This window comes from Peromyscus eremicus, chromosome 5 (genome assembly GCF_949786415.1).
Source record: "Peromyscus eremicus chromosome 5, PerEre_H2_v1, whole genome shotgun sequence".
In the NCBI taxonomy this organism is placed as follows: Eukaryota; Metazoa; Chordata; class Mammalia; order Rodentia; family Cricetidae; genus Peromyscus; species Peromyscus eremicus.
The window spans coordinates 22,569,807-22,589,136 of NC_081420.1; the positions used below are offsets into that span (position 1 = coordinate 22,569,807).

At 41.5% G+C, this 19,330-nt stretch overlaps 1 protein-coding gene across 1 annotated transcript in view; it reads right to left on the bottom strand.

Annotated features, from left to right (window-relative positions):
• The window catches only part of Sycp2l (synaptonemal complex protein 2 like), a 55,136-nt gene that overhangs the window by 12,422 nt on the left and 23,384 nt on the right, over window positions 1-19,330 (bottom strand). The window contains exons 16-23 of the mRNA XM_059262627.1: window positions 18,961-19,085; window positions 17,423-17,480; window positions 17,247-17,325; window positions 14,008-14,056; window positions 9,506-9,650; window positions 8,929-8,978; window positions 6,919-7,045; window positions 4,314-4,447 (exon numbers count right to left, since the gene is read on the bottom strand). Of these exons, the coding sequence (XP_059118610.1) occupies window positions 4,314-4,447; window positions 6,919-7,045; window positions 8,929-8,978; window positions 9,506-9,650; window positions 14,008-14,056; window positions 17,247-17,325; window positions 17,423-17,480; window positions 18,961-19,085 (767 nt within the window). The remainder of the gene's footprint in view (window positions 1-4,313; window positions 4,448-6,918; window positions 7,046-8,928; window positions 8,979-9,505; window positions 9,651-14,007; window positions 14,057-17,246; window positions 17,326-17,422; window positions 17,481-18,960; window positions 19,086-19,330) is intronic.

The window sequence follows — 19,330 nt, forward strand, 5'->3', positions numbered from 1 at the left end:
CCTTTGTGAATACACCACATTTTTCTTTTTTAAAAGATTTTATGCATATGGGCGTTTTGTCTGCATGTATGTCTGCACACCAGAAGAGAGCATTAGACCCCATGGAACTACAGTTGTAGATAGCTGTAAGCCACAGTGTGAGTATGAGAATTGAACCCAGGATCTCTGCAAGAGCAGACAGTGATTTTAACTGGTGAACCATCTCTGCAGCCCCTACCACATTTTCTTTATCCATTCCTCTGTTGATAGACACCTAAGTTAGTTCTGTAACTTTGCTATTGCAATTCATGCTGCAATAGTCCTAATGCTAATTTAATCCGTTTTGAGGTTTTCATGGTTTAAAACAAAGGTCTTACTCTATTCTTTAGCATGTAGATATCCAGTTTCCCTCATATCACTCATTAAACACTTTTCTTTCCCTATCATTTAGTTTTGCATCCATGGCAAAGATTAGTTGACTGTATGTGTGGTGTTTGTATTGGATCTAACTGGGCTTTATCTTTTTATACCAACTTTACTTTCTATGGCTCTGTGATATAAAATGAAATGAGGGGGTTTTGACATATGAATCTGAACTCTGTTCCTTCCCAAGATTGCTGTGGCTGTTTTAGATTTTCTGAGGCTTCGTAGAATTTTTAGGACTTATTTTTCTGTTTTGGTGAAGAATGTATTTAGAATGTTGACAAAGACTGGACATAAACCGCAAATTACTTTGCATGGTGTGATGCTCTTAAAATATCAATTCTTCCAGTCCAGGAGATGAGAGAGCCTTCCATGTATTCATCTCCTCTTCAAATACTTTTGTCAGTGTTTTTTTTTCTTCAGTATATAGAACTTTCACTTTCTTGCTTAATTTGTTCCTATTATTTTCCTATTATAAATAGGATCATTTTCTTGCATCATGTTTCAGATAACTCTCTGCTAGCATAGAGGACAGATCTTAAAATTAACATGAATTGTACATATTAATGGAGTTTTGTGATGTTTCTACACATCAAAATAGTATGCATTGATTAAAGCCAACCATTCTTTGTCAACCTTTCCCACCCCACCCCACCCCACCCACCTTCCCCAGTTTCTAGAAGTCTAGCTTCTCCTGTCAAGAAGAATTTAGCTTCTACTAATGAGAAAGGACACACCGTACTGGTCTCTGTTTGACTTATCTCATACAAATCCTCCAGATTCCACCCATTTTGATGCAAAAGGCAAGATGCCATTCCTCTCTATGACTTAATGATACATTTTATATAAATGCTACATTTTTGCACCTGTGCATATTTCTGCGCAGGAGCACCTGTGATGATCCCATTTTAGCTTTTTTTTTTTTTTTTAGTTCATATTTAAGCATCATCCTGAAAGCTTCCCTCTTGGTGCATTGATTTCATTCCCTTTGATTACAGCCACAGAGGTGGGCAGTTTACCATACGGTAAGTCTATTCTTTGTTTTGTAAGGAACATCAAATTGGTCTCTGTAATGGTTACACTAATTTGGTATATAAGAGTTCCCATGCACTGAAGCATACACCATTCAATGCTTTCTTACTGGTCTATAGTCCCTGCCACTCAGTATGGGCTTGATATTCATTTCATTAGTGGCTAATTCCATTACACACTTTTCCTGAATCATTCTCACATTTTGCATCCCTAGAATGAAACCAACTTTATTTTTCTAGTAGTGTTTTTTTTTAATTCTTCTCTCATATATTACATCCTGACTGCAGTTTCCTCCTCTCCTCTCAGTCCCTCCCTCCAACACCCCACCCCCCATCCACTCTTCTATTTCCCATCAGAAAAGGGCAGGCCTCCCAGGGATATCAACCAAACATGACCTATCAAGTTGCAATAAGACTAGGCACATCCCTCATATCAAGGCTTGATAAGACAACCCAGTGGGAGGAAAAGGGTCCAAAACAGTCAGAAACAGCCTCAACTCCCACTGTTAGGAGTTCCACAAGAAGACCAAGGTACACAACCATAACATATGTGCAGAGGTCAGACCCATGCAGCTCCCTGATTGTCGGTTCAGTTTCTGGGAGCCCCATGAGCCCAGGTTAGTTGACGCTGTGGGTTTTCTTGTGATGTCCTTTGTGGGGGTATTTACCCACCAACCCGATAGTTCACCAGAGTTTTCATGAGTGTGAGCAGCAGGAAATATTAGATAGGATTAAATTAGATTGTGGAGATAAACAGAAAATAAAGGATAGCCTCAAGAGGGCCTGGAACCTATTCCAACGAGCCCTGACTCACTCTGCCCCAGAGTATTTATAGAGATGCCAAGGGGTGGAGCTAAAGACCTCCCCCCAACACAGCCAAGTACAGACCATCTCAGACACCTTCACTCAGGCCCATGGTCTTAATCATCCTCTCTATGTGGACCTGCTGGATAAAGCCACAAGGTACTTGAAAGCGGGCTCCCACAGTCCTTGACCCCTCTGACTCCCACAGTCCTTCCTCTCCCTCTTCTGCAGGATTCTCCAAGCTCTGCCTAATGTTTAGCCATGAAATTAAATCTATAATGGTGAAAGATCTTGATATATTGAATTAACTTGACTTGCTAGTGTGTTGTCACAAATTCATATATAATCATCAGGGATTCGTGCTGCGGTTTGTTGTGTCCTTGTCACGTTTTGGTCACAGGGCAATGCTGTCACCAATGACAGGAAGGTCACGGTGGTGGCTCGGTGAGGTAAAGTGCTTGTCACACAAGCCTGGAGACCCAAGTCTGGATTCCTAGACACCACATAAAAGGCAGATGTAGTAGCGGCACAAACATCTGTCACCTCATCATGCCCATGGGAAGATAGGAGACAGACACACACATGCAGTAGACTCTCAGAACCGCAGCGGGCAGCTAGCCCAATGTCTGCAGCAGTCAAGAAACCCTACGTCAAGAGTGAGAAGACAAGGCCTGGCACCAGAGAGTCCTCCTCTGGTCTGCATGCATGCACACAAATTAAGATAAAGAACAATTGAGAAACACACCTGATGTCAATCTCTGGCACACACACACATGCATGCATGCGTGCACACATATTTTTAAGGACTTAGAAATAATATTTTCTATGTTTAGCTTTATGGAATAGTTGGAGGATTTTCATTATTCTTTAAAAATTTAGCACTATAGGTATCCAGTTCCTGGGTTTTTATTTGAAGGGAAACTTTATTATTGCTCCATCTCATTGCTTGTTAGGGTATTTTATGTCCTCATGGATCAGTTTTGGCAGAATGTGTGTCCAGAGATTTTTCCATTTCTTTTAAGCCTCTAATTTGTTGGTATAGTTTTTTATAATTATCTGTAATAATCTGTGTTTCTGTAGTATTGTTATAATGTCCTCATCATTACCAATTACATGTGAGTCACCTGCTGCTGCTGATAGTGTAGCCAACTGTTTTATCTTTTTAGAGTATAACTTTCACTGACTTACTTTTTTATTCCAACTTTGATGATCTCTGCTCTAATTTTTATTAATTTTTTCACTATCTGTCCATTGTGAGTTTGGTTTTTTACATTCTTTGAGATACATTTAGACTATTTTAAATATTTTTTTTAAAACAGACACTAATTGCTATAGGTTCACTCCTTTTAAAAAAGGTGTGTGTGCGCGAGCATGTGTGTGTGTGTGTGTGTGTGTGTGTGTGTGTGTGTGTGTGTGTGTGTACATGCGCGTGTGCTGAGGGCATGCATGTGTGTGCACTGTATGCATGCCTGATTCCCACAGAGGCCAGAAGAGGGTGCCAGATGCCCTGAAATTGAAATTATGGATGGCTGTGAGCCACCATGTGGATGCTGGAAATGAACCTGGGTCCTAGGCAAGAACAGCAAGTGTGTTTTTAACTGCTGAGCCATTTCTGAGGCCCCTACCCTTCTGCTGCATTTCCCAAGTTTTACTATATTTGTATTTCTATATATTGTACTTTCATTTATTTCAATGCATTTAAATCTTTTCTCCTAACTGATGAGTTAGTGTTCCTTCAAAAGTCTGTTACGAATATGACATAACCACCCCCCATGAGTCATCCCCACTCGAGAAACCTATATGGGAGTCCAAAACTACTGAAACAGCTGGCATGTCTGAGAAAGAATTCAGAGGTTTACACTTTTTTAAAAGAATGATCGTGTAGAAGAGTCAATCAGATGAAGGAAATCTATCCAATCCAAGACCTTGGCAAGACAGTCTCCAAAGTGATTCTAACAGTTAATGAGTTGGAGATCAAAATCCAAAATAGAAGAAAATTTAGCACAGAGATTGAAACTTTGAAAGACAAATGCTTAAAATGAAGATGGTCCATTAAATAAAAACCACGAGAGGTACGTCACTAACAGTCAGTGGTGTGGGTCGAGGTGACACATGGAGACAGGTGACGGCATGAACTGCATGCAGGGCTCTCCCTCTGGCACTCACTAGGTCCGGCAGCAGTGTGTGGTTGATGATGGTGGCAGCAGAATCTGTGTTGATGGGAATAAGTAGCAGAAACATTGGCATTATTCCTTCCTTGAGACTACATGCCCAGTGGTGAGACTGTAGCCAGAGCTGGGCAAAGCTCCTTTGGAAGGCCCTTTATGCATATCCATCCAGGCACAGGGTTTTTAGCTGGAATCAAGGGAGTTACTCAAGACTCCTCAAGTCACCGTAGACATGGCAGCAGGGGATCCTGGGTGTTTCTCCATACCCTGCCAGCAGCAGGTGCCTGGACTCAGCGCACGTTGAGGGAGAGTGAACAGGAACCATTTTACTGCCTTGGCACAAGCCCATATACATCTGGTGACACCCTCTCTCCTACAGGGCAAACACCCAGATCTCCTAGGCCAAGGGCAGTCTTTTCCCTCTGCCATGGTGCTCACCTCCCATAGTGCAGGGTATCTGTCACTTTCTGTCTTCTCTGTGGAGGAGCTGGGTTCTGCTCTGAGCTTCTTTGTTCAGACAGCTTGAATCAATAAGTCACCAGGGAAAGGCACAATTAACTTTTTTTTTTTTTTTTTTGGTTTTTCGAGACAGGGTTTCTCTGTGCAGCTTTGCGCCTTTCCTGGAACTCACTTGGTAGCCCAGGCTGGCCTTGAACTCACGGAGATCCGCCTGCCTCTGCCTCCCGAGTGCTGGGATTAAAGGCGTGCACCACCACCGCCCGGCATCAATTAACTTTTATATGTTGGTTTGGATTTGTCTAGTTTTAATGAACTGATTCATTAGTTTTAACAGTTTTGGGTAACATTTTTGGGACTTATCTTTTTATCAAATGAGATCTCCAATCATTCCTCTTATTTCTGTCTCGTTGATTGCTCTGGTGAGGGCTTCTAGGACTGCACTGAATTGAATGGTGGAGTGGACACCTTGCCAACTTCTTCTAAATCTTTGATAAAACCTTTTCACCCTTTAATATGGCATGAGATGTAAGCTTTTAATGCATAGCCTTTGATATGCTGAGGTATATTCTATACATATTTAATTTTTGAGTGTTTTTATCATGAGAATGTAGACTTTCTCCAATATTCTTCTGAATCTATTGAAATTATGATTTTTAGTCCTCATTTTGTTATTGTGATGAATGTCATTGTCAGTTTTCGTAAGTTGAACCATCCTTGCATTCCAGGGGAAATCCCACTTGGTGATGGTGCACGATGCTTTTAATGTGCTGCCAAAGTCAGTTTACTGGTTGTCTCAGTGTTTCTATTGCTGTAATACAACACTGTGACCAAAAGCAACCTGGAGGGGGAAGGGGGTTTAACCAGGACTTTGACATCACAGTGCATTATCAAAGGACATCAAGGCAGGAAGAAAATCAGGGCAGAAACTCGAGGCAGGAACCTGGAGACAGGAACTGAAGAAGGGGCAATGGAGGAACACTGCTTGGTTTGTTCCTCATGGTTTGTTCACCCTACTTTGTCACACTATTCGGGACCACCTGCCAAGGTTGATACTGCCCACAGTGATCTGGGGCCCTCTCACAATCATTAATCAAGAAAAGGTCCTACAGACTTACCTACAGACAATCTGATGGAGGCATTTTCTCAATTGAGGTTCCCTCTTCCCACATGACCCTAGCCTATGTCAAGTTGACGTGAAAACTAGCCAGCACAGTAGTAGAGTATAACATCTCTGTTCTTTAGGGATATTCATATGTAACTCCTCCCTACCCCTACCCATTCCCTTGTCTAGCTTGGATAACTGAAGAGCTAATGGCCTCATGAGATGTATTTCAGAGTGTTATCTCCTTTTTGGGTTTTGGAGTTTGCAAAATTCTGTTCTGAAAATTCTTTAAATTAGGTACAATTCATTCATGAATCCATCGAGTCCCATGCCTTTCCTCATTGGGAGGCTTGATTACTGCTTCTTATCTGTGGCTGCCTTTGTTCTGAGATTGTAGAGTTGAACGGTTGACACAGAAACAAAAAGGGTCAAAAAGAAACATTGTTTACTATCAGTCCTTAAGGGTGTAGTGCTCCTTTCTGCTGGTCACCATTTGAGTTTCCCTGCCTGTAAGAGGAGCCCCAGATTCTCATGTACAAGCTGAGCTCAAGTAACAAAGCAAAGTTAAAACACAGTGTCTTCCTCCCTCCGCTAATGGAAACAGTAAATAGAAAAATGATCACACCATCACTTGTTCAGATTGAGCCGGGGACAGAGCTTAACAGATGAAGACACTTTCTGTCTGATGAGATTGAACACTTGAGTTCAGTCCCCAGAACCCACGTGGAAGGAGGGAACCAATGCCTGCAAGTTATCCTCTGAGGGCCACATGGATACTGTCACACACATGCACACACACATGCACAAACACACACACACACACACACACACACACACACACACCGTGCAAACACTCACTCAGATAATTTTACAGAGTCAAAAATCAGTTTCTTTTAGACAATTATCCCCAAATACAATTTTTTACAGTATAAACTAACTGAAGATCAAGTACCTATTTTCTGTGTAGATGCCTCAGGAGTTAAAAGCACAGAACTGCTTTGTAGTTTGGTTTCCGAAAAGTTTGGAAGAATGGTATCATTTTGCCTGGAGATGCCTTTCCAAACTGGTGTTAGCTCAGCCTAAAATATAATAAATAGTCTTGTTAAATGCTAATGTTCATAACACTCAAAAACAAAAATAAAAAAGACTCCCAGGATATTTTCAATTTCCCTTAAGAAGACTGAGTATTGGATTTGCAGCATCAAACAATAACAAACACGAAAACTCTAACATCCTCAAACTGGAAGAACACTGAAGTAAAATCTTAACTGACAACTCCAGCCTGGTGGTCCGAAAGGTGTGGTCCAGGTCAGATGACCAGCAACAGAGGAATTCAACAAAAATGCACATCTTCAACTCTCACCTACAAGTCGCTCAATCAGAAGCTTGGGGCAGGGCCCAGCACCTCCCAAGCTATCCTGGTCACTCTGCTGGCTTTAAGTGGGGGTTAACAAGCTACTAGTTCCTATAAATAAGTGCACGGTAGGCCCATTTGTTTCCAATCTAAGGCGGTTTTCTGACTAGACAGGCAGAGATGGTAAGCTCTGTCGTGTGCATCTATGGTTCCAAGAACACAATCTTCTCTTTCCCTTAACAGAAAATATTTTCTAACCCTTGTCCCAAATTACTTCCTTGTAATCTGACACAGAGAATGGAATACCAGCCTGATATCCTCACAGAAAAACCAGCATAGAATTTTTGCTCATTTCGTAGTTTAAATTTATCAGGTGTGAGTCTGTGGTGCTTCTTTGAGCTTAATTAAAGCCAAAGTTGTCTTTACTTGAATTATCTTCTTTTGGCCCCTTTATAACTAATAACTCCTCATTCTAGGCTGAACTAGTCAACAAAAAATTAAAGACAGCTGTCCATATCCACAGATTTTTTTTCCCATCCACAAATTCAACAAACCCTGGATCAAAAATATTCAGGAAAATGATATGACTATACCAAATATAAACAGACCATCTTCTGGTTATTACCCTTTAAATAATACAGCACAGCAATATGTGCACAGCATTACATTGCATTGGGAATGGTGACTTCAGGTCTACAGGAGGGAGGCACAGGTCATAAGTAAATACTGTACGACTTTAGGAAATACATGATCGTCTACAGATTTTGTTATCCAAGCAGGGTACTGGAACCAGCTGCCCCAGACACCAAGGGACAAGTGTACTAATCCTGACTCATAGATTTAGTCTATTTTCTTGTTTAAAGAATAAAACAGGTGGAGCTGGGCTGGAGTATTAATGGCGTATTTCTGCAAAAGCAGGGAGGTATCCTTGGCATCCCAGCAGCTACTCCTTATTAAACTATTAATAAACTATTAAACTGGCATACTCTGTAGTGTGTGTGTGTGTGTGTGTGTGTGTGTGTGTGTGTGTGTGTGAGAGAGAGAGAGAGAGAGAGAGATTTCACAAGAAACAAAAAACCGCTGCTAAGGGAAGGAAGGCATCAGCTAATAAGATGAAGCACTTCCTTTGCAGGACACTAGTGTCCATATTCCTAAGTCCTTTGATATCAAACAAGGATAAAGGAAGAGAAATTGGGAATTTTATAACTTTATGGATAAAATTCATATGAACCTGAAGGTGTTTCAGCCTTCAGGTGCAAATGCTGCAGTGGTTAACAATCTTTGAACATGATTTTAAAATCCTCTCAGAAAATTGAAAAGTAAAGAAGAATTACATTGACATGTTCATTTTGAAATGGAAATTCAAGAGCATGCATTTGTGGGAAATCAAGACAACAAAGGTGTTTAAGTAAAGATCCTTTAGCAGCATTCGGGATGACCAGAAAAGACCCTAAATCTACCTGAGAATCATACCAAATATTTAGATATCCATAATCTTTATATTAGACTACATACCAGGAGACCCCTGGGTTGTTATTCTCACAGTTCTAAAGAAAGTGATACAGTTAGACCCATGAGGACCCAGGGCAACCAATGAGGTGCTCTTACCTGATCTTTCTCCCCAGCTCTGCCACCACTGACGGGGGAAAGCGGTAGGACTGAAAAGTGAAAGTGAGCACACAGTGGGCATGTTTCCTTATGAGATGTAGACACACCCACCCCCAGCCATACATGGGTACACTACGAGTTTCGGCTAATGGAGGCGATCTGGAGCCTTTTCTAGTCAGTCAGCCTCATTCACCTTGACCCCTGCCCTGGCCATCACCCTTATACTTTGGTTTCACTGAACAAATGACTCCACTTCTCAGTTCTTCAAATCCTGTTTCCAAAGAGTTACTCAAGACCCACCCACTTCTTAAGAAGATGGTTCCCGCTTATGCCAGATTCCTCCTGCCTAGTTGCCCACTGTTTTTCCATATCTCATATTTCAACTGTAGGCTGACCCCACACTGGGTTTCATGAGCAAACATTCTGTCTTTGCAGGTGTTACAGGGAAGGACGTCCCCAAGGCCACATATTTCCCTGGTCCCTTACTTCCCATCCCACCCCCATTACAGACTGAAGCATAAGTACCCGCTGACTTAACTGAGAAGTAGCCCAAAAGAACATAAGTAAACTAGCTTACTCCTTAGAGACCTGACTCTCGGCTTCCTCCCGTGGGAATATGTTCGTAGAGATTTCCGTTTGTAATCCTGGGTCCAAGATCGTTCACTGGTGCTTGAACTTGAATCTTCATTACTCTCAGAGAAGTGATGTTTCCTATAATTAAACTTTCCAAAACAGATAACAATTGAGAACACTGAAAGCAGGCATTAGCACCACCTGGTATACAATTAAACACGTCACCACACGCACCATCTACCTACAATTAAAACACGTCATATCTTTCTTTCTCTCTCTCTCTCTCTCTCTCTCTCTCTCTCTCTCTCTCTCTCTCACTCTGATTTGTCTTGGAAGAAACACTTCTTTCTGGAAGACTAGGGTCTCTTCCACAATAATAAGGTACAGAATTAAGCAGGAAGAAAAGGAGCTCATCCAGGAGTCAATTGCATGAGAAGTGCTGTGGCAAAGAATGACAATTTTCTCTAGTCAGGTATTTGGAATTGGAAAGGGATTGGTAACTGTCCCAAAGCAGCGGCATGCCAATATTAGACCAATATCACAACTTCAAGCACAGATCAACATAACAAAAACCAAGTGAAAACACTCTTCCCAGTGACTGGGATGGAGCTCCATGGCCAAGTGCTTTCCTAACATACATAGCCCCAAGTTTTACCCACAATGAGGCAAAAGGAGGCAGGGGGATGGATGTCTTTGCAAAACAAACATTTTTGTTTTATTTTATAGGTACTGAAAGCAAACAAGAATAGCATTTGTTTAAGCTTAAACCATCTTGAAATTAAGCCTAGGCTATCACCAGTTAGAAACGTAAGAGCAGCTACAGAGTTCTAGGGGGTGAACAAGAGATTCAACAAGCTGCTAGACACAGACCCATCTGAAATGTGAATCGGCTTCAAAGCTGTTGTTAACTGAGGATCGGACCAATCTCAGCCCCGGCTGTAATGCCATGACCATAACATGTAAGGTGGGTGATGATGAGCCTGAATTCATGTTTTACAAACCAAATACATCCTTTTTTAAAATGTTCATCAGGTCAGCATTTTGCATTAATAGCACCTCTCACTTCTTTTTAAATTGACAAATATTGCACATATTTATTGTATACAAACATTTTTTTATATACCTGTACCTTATGAAATAGTTAAATCAATCTAATGTGCTGTGGGATGGTCTGTATGTCAAATGCTCTGATTGGTCAATAAATAAAACACTGATTGGCCAGTGGCCAGGCAGGAAGTATAGGCGGGACTAACAGAGAGGAGAATTGAAAGAACAGGAAGGTGGAGAGAGACACTGCCAGCAGCCGCCATGATAAGCAGCATGTGAAGATGCCGGTAAGCCATGAGCCACGTGGCAAGGTATAGATTTATAGAAATGGATTAATTTAAGATATAAGAACAGTTAGCAAGAAGCCTGCCATGGCCATACAGTTTGTAAGCAATATAAGTCTCTGTGTTTACTTGGTTGGGTCTGAGCGGCTGTGGGACTGGCGGGTGACAGATTTGTCCTGACTGTGGGCCAGGCAGGAAAACTCTAGCTATACTAATGAGTCCATGTGTTACTTCACCTGCATAATTTTAATAGCGAGAACACCTTAACACTATTTTCATAGTACTGTTCATGTGCAAAACACTATTGCCTATAGTCACTGCATATACCATGTATCTCTTGTACCTCCTGTCTAACTAAAATTTTGTGTCCTCAGACCCCCACCTCCTCCACCCTCCCAACCCCTAGTAACCATCATTTTCCTCTCTGCTTCTACGTATTCAACTATTTCAGGTTCACATGCAGTGAAATTCTTTTTGTGCCTGGCTCATTTCAACTGTCCTCTGTATTTACCCATGTTCTCAAAAATGACCTGATTTTCCTCTTTTGAAATGCTGAAGAGTCTCCAATGTGCATATAGACCATACCTCCTTTTACAAGTCAGCTCCTTCTAGACACAACAATTACAGAGAAGGTAATTCCTGGAAGAAACTGGCAGCCAGTCTTATTTACATATTACTCTTTACTTAAGGAAAAAATGACAGTTGGAAAACAATCCCCCCTACACAAGCACTCGAGTGTACATACACATACACACACATACACACACACACACACACACACACCCTCCAGCTTTGATCAAGAGCTTTTCAACCTAGTAGCTCACAAAGAACAAGCAATCCTTCATCTAAAGCATCCAATTTAAAAAGCCACGCAGCAAGGCTGACCTAGCTTGGATTTTACAACAAAGGGTATTGGAAATTATTTACAAAAACATGGAAATGATTTACAAAAAATGGTTCTTACGTTTGACTACACACAAGAAATCATTGGGGGTTGGCGATTACTACAGTTTGGGTCCCAAACATTCCCCCAAGGGCTCTTGCACTGAAGGTTTGCTGCCCTCTCTGGGCGCTGCCGGAAGTGATGCAGCTTTTGGGATGCAGAGTCTGGTTAAGGAAGTGACTTCCCTGAAGGTGCCTTTGAAGGGGACAGTGGCATCCTTGCTATTCCCCCTTCTTGCTTCCAAGCCACCAGGAGGTGAGCACATCTCCTCCCACGGGCACCCTTGCCAGGACTTACCACGCCACCACAGGCCAAGTCAACAGGCCAAGGAGTGACAGGACCAAAGTTTCTGACACCATGAACTGTTGGACCACGGACCAGGAATGGAGTTGTGTGAGGTCAATTCTCACTGCTTGTGAGAACACTCCAAGAAAACAAGAGTCTTGTGACCTCGGTTTCTTTAAAGCATGGAATTGTTCTTGGAATGTGTTTCCAAGCTTCCCCAGGTGTAGCAGATAGGAGTGAGTTTATTTCATATTACTCATTATTATTTGCTGTTGTATTAATTAAATGTTTAAACTATCCTTTCTATGCCTCTATGGAAAAACATTCTTTGGGGTTGTTTTTGTTTGTTTTTGTTTTTTGCCATGTGTGGCTTGTCCTTGTGATTGTATACAGCTTGAACTCGTGAGAACTTTACTTGCATAACCTTTCTTATCCCTCAGAGTAGAAATGGTCTCAGGCTTTGAATAAAGTTAACTATTGCATGAGACTTTAGTTTGCCTCATTTATCGGCTCCATTTTCCCAGGTCCCACCTTAGCGCAGCGACCATGAACCAGACAGAACTTCCCTCCTCACCACTGATTTTCTCAGTCTGTCACAGAAACAAAAACTCAATACTGGTTTTTTTTTGTTGTTTTTTTTGTTTTTTTTAAAAAAAAAAAAAACAAAAAAACAATGCTTGGCTGTGTTCTGTTTCAATATTTCCCAAGCAGGATCCTGGACTTCCTTATTGTCTACAGACCCCAGGTAGGAGCATTCTGAGTCTCAGGGGCCAAGGGTAAGAATGGCTGTGGGAGAAAGCCAGGAAAAGCCAGGACACACTTGTTGACAGCTTGTGTTGGCAGCTCATGATTTCAGTTTAGAAAAGCCTTTCTTTTCAGTGTTCATTTCTGACATTTTTAAAAATACACTGAGACTTCAGGCTTGGGGTACTGTGCTTTCCCAGGTGAGAGGTCATTAGCCGTGGCTCACTGGGTGATGGCCATTAGTCTTCTGAAGACAGAAAACCACGTCTGTAAACACTGAGTCAGAAACATTTCATTTTGTCTTTGTTCTTTGCTAATTTTGAGAAACAGTCTCACTCTGTAGCCCAAGCTGGCCTTGAACTCATAGAAATCCTCCTGCCTCAGCCTCCCATATGCTGGGATCACAGGTGTGAGCCACCACATCTGGTCCATTTCAGTTCTTTAACAGGTCAGATTCCACTAAAGGTAAGTCTCAGGTGTACAGTGTATCTATTTACTAGCCTTTTTTTTTTTTTCTTTTTTAAAGCAAGAATGAATTTTAGGCTCTGGGTCCAATTTAATTTAACAGGGTTAGGGGGTTGAAGAAGGACCACACATGTGTCCTTTTGATAGATCTCTTTGGCTTTCCATGTTCATCACCATAGAAATGCCCATTTATACCCAATGTGCCTCTTGGGGCCACAGTCAGAGAAAGAACCTATCATCTCTCATCTACCATGAGACAAGGAGAAGGTTTGTGGACATGCACTACTGTACAGAAGACTGGCTGAAAGGATTTGGTTTTAAAACTTCCATGATCTAGTTACCAGTAAACAGGATTTACTATGAAGTTCTAGTTTTGTTGATTGATCTCATTCATCTGTCTAACTGGATGAGACAAGTGGCTGCAGATTTATTTACCTTGCCACAGTTAAGAGCTACAGCATATAATGAACAACAACAAAAAAAAAAAACCCAGAAAAATAAGTAACTGTACACACCAGTAGATTTGTATTGCTATTTTCTATCATTCTTTGTCTGAGAGTCTACCTACTATTTGAAACAACACTGATTTTACATTTGAAATTGCAATCGTTTCTTGTCCAGTGAATTTGAGAAAACTATAGACAACAAGAAGCAGGGTTATGGCAATTTTGAAGACGGCGTGCACATGGCAGACATTTGGGAAGTGCTGCCTTAAAACAATAGAAACTCCCACATTACCGGCATCCTTCTGTCTTGTTCTCCATCCCTCTCAAAGGCAGAATCATCCCTAAAATAAAATATATCAAGTTAATAGGCAGATACCACCTCCTACACCCTCCTCCTCACTGCAGAGGTCTGGCTTCTTGATCATGGATGTTGTCTGTGCGATATAATCAGTTCTGCAGATAAAATGTACCTTACAACATCTTCCATAGACTGTCTGGAAGGGGGATACTGCTATTCCAAAGAGAATGAACCTTTGTGGAGTCCTTCATCTCTCAGATATGAGAGGAGGGGGCAGGATGGGATCAGCAGGTAGCCTGCCAGCACAGGTGATACATACTCAAAAATGGGATAACCCAAGCCTGGTTCCACCCAAGACTTTTAAACAAAAGCTGTCCCTGGAGTTTGGTAATGCTGAGTATCAGTATCAGTTGGTCATTTGTGTGTCTTCTGTGGAGAGATGTTAACTGTTCTTTAATCTGTTTTTTTTTAATTGAGTTTCATAAGTTCCTTGTCTATGCTTAACAGTAAGTAAATAACCTCTTGTCAAATATCCAGGCTATTAGCATAAGTACTGCACATGGGACTTGTGTGGACTGTTGGTAGGCAGCTTCTATGGGAAATAATATGATGCAACAGAAAAAAATTAAAAATAGAACTACAATATGATTTTCCAATCTCACTTTTCGGTTTATATCCAAAGGAATTGAGAAATCTGACACTGATATGCAAGTTCACCATTCCAAACCTGAAAACCCCAAATACCAAAGTCCAAAACATCCTGAGTTCAAACAAGATGGTACAAGTAGACAACTCCACCTTTGCCCTTGTGTGATGGGTCAGGGGAGCTGCAGGTGTGCTGAGACACCAGATAAAGTCAACATTGTCCCACGGCATCAGGCATGTAAAGGACAAATGATGTTTTATGTTTAGATTTGGGTCTCACTCCCAAGATATCTCGTTATATATACACACAAATATTCCAAAGTCTAAACCCCCAAAACTTCTTGGCCCAGGTATTTGGATCAGGGACACTCATCTTTACCAAAACATGTTCATCCATTCATCCACTGACGAACATTTGAATTGTTCCTATTTGATGTTCAAGTTGCCGTGAACATCTGCACACATTCCCTCAGTGGACATAGGCTGACAGACATCTTGGGAAATACACAAGATTGGAACAAATGGCACATACACAAGATTGGAACAAATGGAGCAGAGGATAGGTTTATATTCGACGCTTTGAAACGACCACCAGGCATGAGGGTCCTGCCCTCTCCATTCCGTCATCAAGTACAGACAGCATTTCTGAGGTAGCAGCCATCCCAACGATGTACAACGCATCTTGCTGTCACCTGACATCCCTCTAATAACCAGTGACACGGAGCAGCTCTCGAACTCTTCAGCTGCCCTGCACGTTTTTCTTTGGGACAGAATTTGTTTAAATCTTTGGCCTGTATTTGCATTGGTTTGTATCTTTACCACTGAAAATTTTAACAAGGCCAGAAGCAAATATTTACAAATATTTTCAGTAAGGCCGTGGCTGGTCTTGTCTTTTCTATCAATGATTTTTTAACAAGGACAAAGGCTTGCTTTATCTTGACGAAGTCTAGTTTATCAGTTCAGTTTTTTACAGGCTGTTTTTTGTTTGATATCTTCAAAACTGCCCCATGCAAAGTCACGTATTTGTTCCACATAAGTTTTAAATATAAGCCTTTGACCCACTTTTAGTTAATTTTTATACAGTGAAAAGATTGGAAGGTCGTTTGTCTTTCTTGCATAAATACATTGTTATTTTCACATTGTTTATAGAAAACCCTATCTTTCTCCGCTGACGACCTCTGCATTTTCATCATATCCCAACAATCCACATACCTGCAAACCCTTTGACTCCCAGCTCGTATATTTCCATATCTGTATGGCAACAGCACCCTGTCTTAGTTAAGGAAGTTTCTAGTAAGTTTGGAGAGCAGATAGTATGAAAACCCTCTCTCTTTGCTCCTTTTTGAAAACCTGTTTCAATACCCCAAGATCTTTAAGTTTCCACAAGGATGTGACAAATGGCTCACCAGTTTCTTTTTAAGCCTGTGAATATTCAAACTGGGGGTTATAATAAATACTTAGATCAACTTGAGCAGAACTGACATTTTGCTATTCAATTGTCCTTCTGATGAGCACAGTATCCCTCCATCTACTTAAATCTTTCTCTTTTCCTTCACTGTGTTCTGGAGTAGTCCTTTTATGGTTGTGTCTTAAGTACCCTAAAAATTAATCCCTAAATCTATCATGTCCTAACGCTGCTGCAAACAGTTCTGCTTTGTGTTTCAATCAGAAAAAGCCCGTGTTTTGTGCGCTGATCTTGTGTTTAATCTAAAAATTCAGCAGAAAAAAATATGTTGCTGAAGACAACTCTCTGAAGGTATGCAAACAGGGGCCTGCAGGGCAGGAGATTTTGCCAATACAACTTAAATTATTCTACAGAAAACTTCACGTGGAGTTTAGATGGGAAAGGCTGGGTTAGGAAAAAGGGAAAACTCCAAACTGCCCCCATGTAGTGCTCATATGAGCAATCATCTGTGTGACTCTGTAGTTTCACAATAGCCAAGATGGGGAATCAACCTAAATGTTCACCAAGAGATGAACAGATAAAGAAAATATGGTACATATACACACGAGAATACTGCTCAGCCACCAATAAAATCCTGAAATTCCCAACATGGGTGACACTGGAAGATATTCCGCTAAGTGAAATAAACCAGGTAGACAAAGACAAGAACTGCATGACCTCACTGTCATGTGGGATCTGCACACTCCAACCTATAGAGGGGAAGATAAAATGGTGGTGACCAGGATCTAAGTGAGAGGGTGTGATGGGGTGCAATTGGTCCATAATGACCCTGATGTTGGCATCACATTGAGGTAACTATGTCAACAACACTGTAGATTCCATTTCAAAATGACAAGAGGCTTCCGAATGCTCTCACTACACAGAGATGATGAATGTTTAAGATGGATGTGCCAAGAACTGTTCATCGATCATTACACAATTCGTACTTGTATAAAAAAAAAAAAAACACCCTATCTCCCATAAACATGGCAATTACTATGCTGATACATATATGGATGTATCACAATGTCTCCATAAACATGCAACTTACTACAGATACAGACAGGCTTGGAAGCATCAATGTGTACAATTACTATGACAATTAAAAAACAAGATAAATATGTGAAAAATGAAAACCACTTACTTTGTATCATTTACTTTAGAAGGCCGAGTTTGAATTGATGGTTCTTGCACATCTGAAGGATACTCATGTTTTGAGGTAACTTCTAAGGACCGAAAGTTAAAAACAAAATGATGGTAAGCATCTTGGGCAAATACTTAAACAGATCACTCAGTGATGGTGGAGAAGACTCTCTGTACCTTGTTTGAGGTTAGGTGGTTTGGGTTTTTCAGGTGAACGGTCTTCTGTATGTGTTTGCTACAAGAGAAAAAAAGTCACTATGGTATCAGGGAAGCCTCAGTCTTCAGCCTTTGGGACCTGCTCTGCCTCTGAAGAACAGCTGAACATGACTTGGCTCCCAATGACTCTGTTGTTCCACAACTATCACTTCTAAATCACAAGCAAGGACTTGCCCCTATCAAAGATGACCATGGTGTATTACGGGTCCAGAGGAAGCACTACAAGGATGTCTTTAGGAGCTTCAGAGCTAGGGGCGAGGGTTCAGCTTCCCAAGACACCAGAGCGGTAACATGAAAAGGTGACAATTTACCTGGAAGACTAATCTCTAGCTGTCAAACATGAAAATCCTGACATTATCAGTCACACCTCCATGCCGTGTGTTCACATAAGGAAACGAGGAATAAATGCTTAAATAAGCCAAGAGGGTGCTCTGTAATATTAATTCTTAAACTCACACATAAAACTGCACATGTGTGATAATATTATGTAAGATTTTGTTCCACTGTCTGCATTGTGAAAAGCTTGACAAGTCAAGCTAAGCATATATATGTCCTCAAACATTTATCATTTCTTTATAGTGAAACCACCCCAAATTCTTTCTTCTGGCATCATTATTACCCAGTCAGCCTGCTGTGAAACAGCACACCAGCCCTTATTGCCCCAGCCGATCTAAAACTTAGTGCCTATTTTTAAATCCTAAGAAGGCTAGACCTAAGAGCTAGATGTCACCTCTTGTGCTGGCCAGTTTTATGTCAACTTGACACAAGCTAGAATCATCTGAGAAGGAGGGAACCTTATGGGGGAAATGCCTCCATAAGATCAGGCTACAGGCAAGCTTGTAGGGTATTTTCTTAATTAGTGATTGATAGGGAAGTGTCCAGCCCATTGAGGGTGGTGCCATCCTGTGCTGGTGGTCCTGGATTCTACAAGCAAGCAGGCTGAGCAAGCCACGGTGAGCAAGCAGATAAGCAGCATCCCTCCATGGCCTTTGTGTCGGCTCCTACTTCCGGGCTCCTGTCCTGTTTGAGTTCCTGCTCTGACTTCCTTCTATGATGAGCAGTGCTGTGGAAGTGTAAGCCAAACAAACCCTTTCCTCCCCAATTTGCTTTGGTCATGGTGTTTCATCACAGCAATAGAAACCCTAACTAGGACACCTTGATTGGTGGATACCAAGCCCCAAGAGCAGCAGTATGAGTCAACACATCTATATGCCCCCAGCTAGAGAGAGAAACCACCTCTGACCCTCAACATGAGGTTCCTTCCCTACATTAAGTTGCAGGCATTTTTTCTCCAGATCCTAAATAAGGGTACAAGGCAGGCATTTCATGGGGGAGCCATCATCAACGAACAAATATAATACGAAATACATAAGCTCGGGGATGAATGCAATCTGAAGAGGGAGACAGATAAATTAATGGCAGACAGCTGTTGAAGAGAAAACGGGCTAGCATTCAAGAGAGGAAGTGCTTGTAGATCCTGAGGGCCACAAATTCCCAGCCTGCTTTTCCCAGCTCCCTTTACTCACAGCAGGCTGTGACTGAACATTAAAGCTGCGGGTTATTAGGCAACGGTCATCTTCAGCATCCAAGGACTCTAGCAAGATTGTAGATTCTTCTGTATGCTCTATATTCAGTAAGAAAAAGAACATTTAAACAATAACCTCCATGGGCCAAGCTGGCACTCGGTCCTTACTCTCCAGGCAAGCATGGCTCTGGTATATCGCCACCTTGTGGTAAGATCTGGTAGTGAACTTATGCCTCAAATCTCAAATCCAAAGCTTGAAATTGAAATTCAAGAGGCTTTGTGCCAGTAGGGAGGGCCCCGGCAGAGTCCCACCTGCCTCCACCCCCAGCATCTGTTCTTCTTGG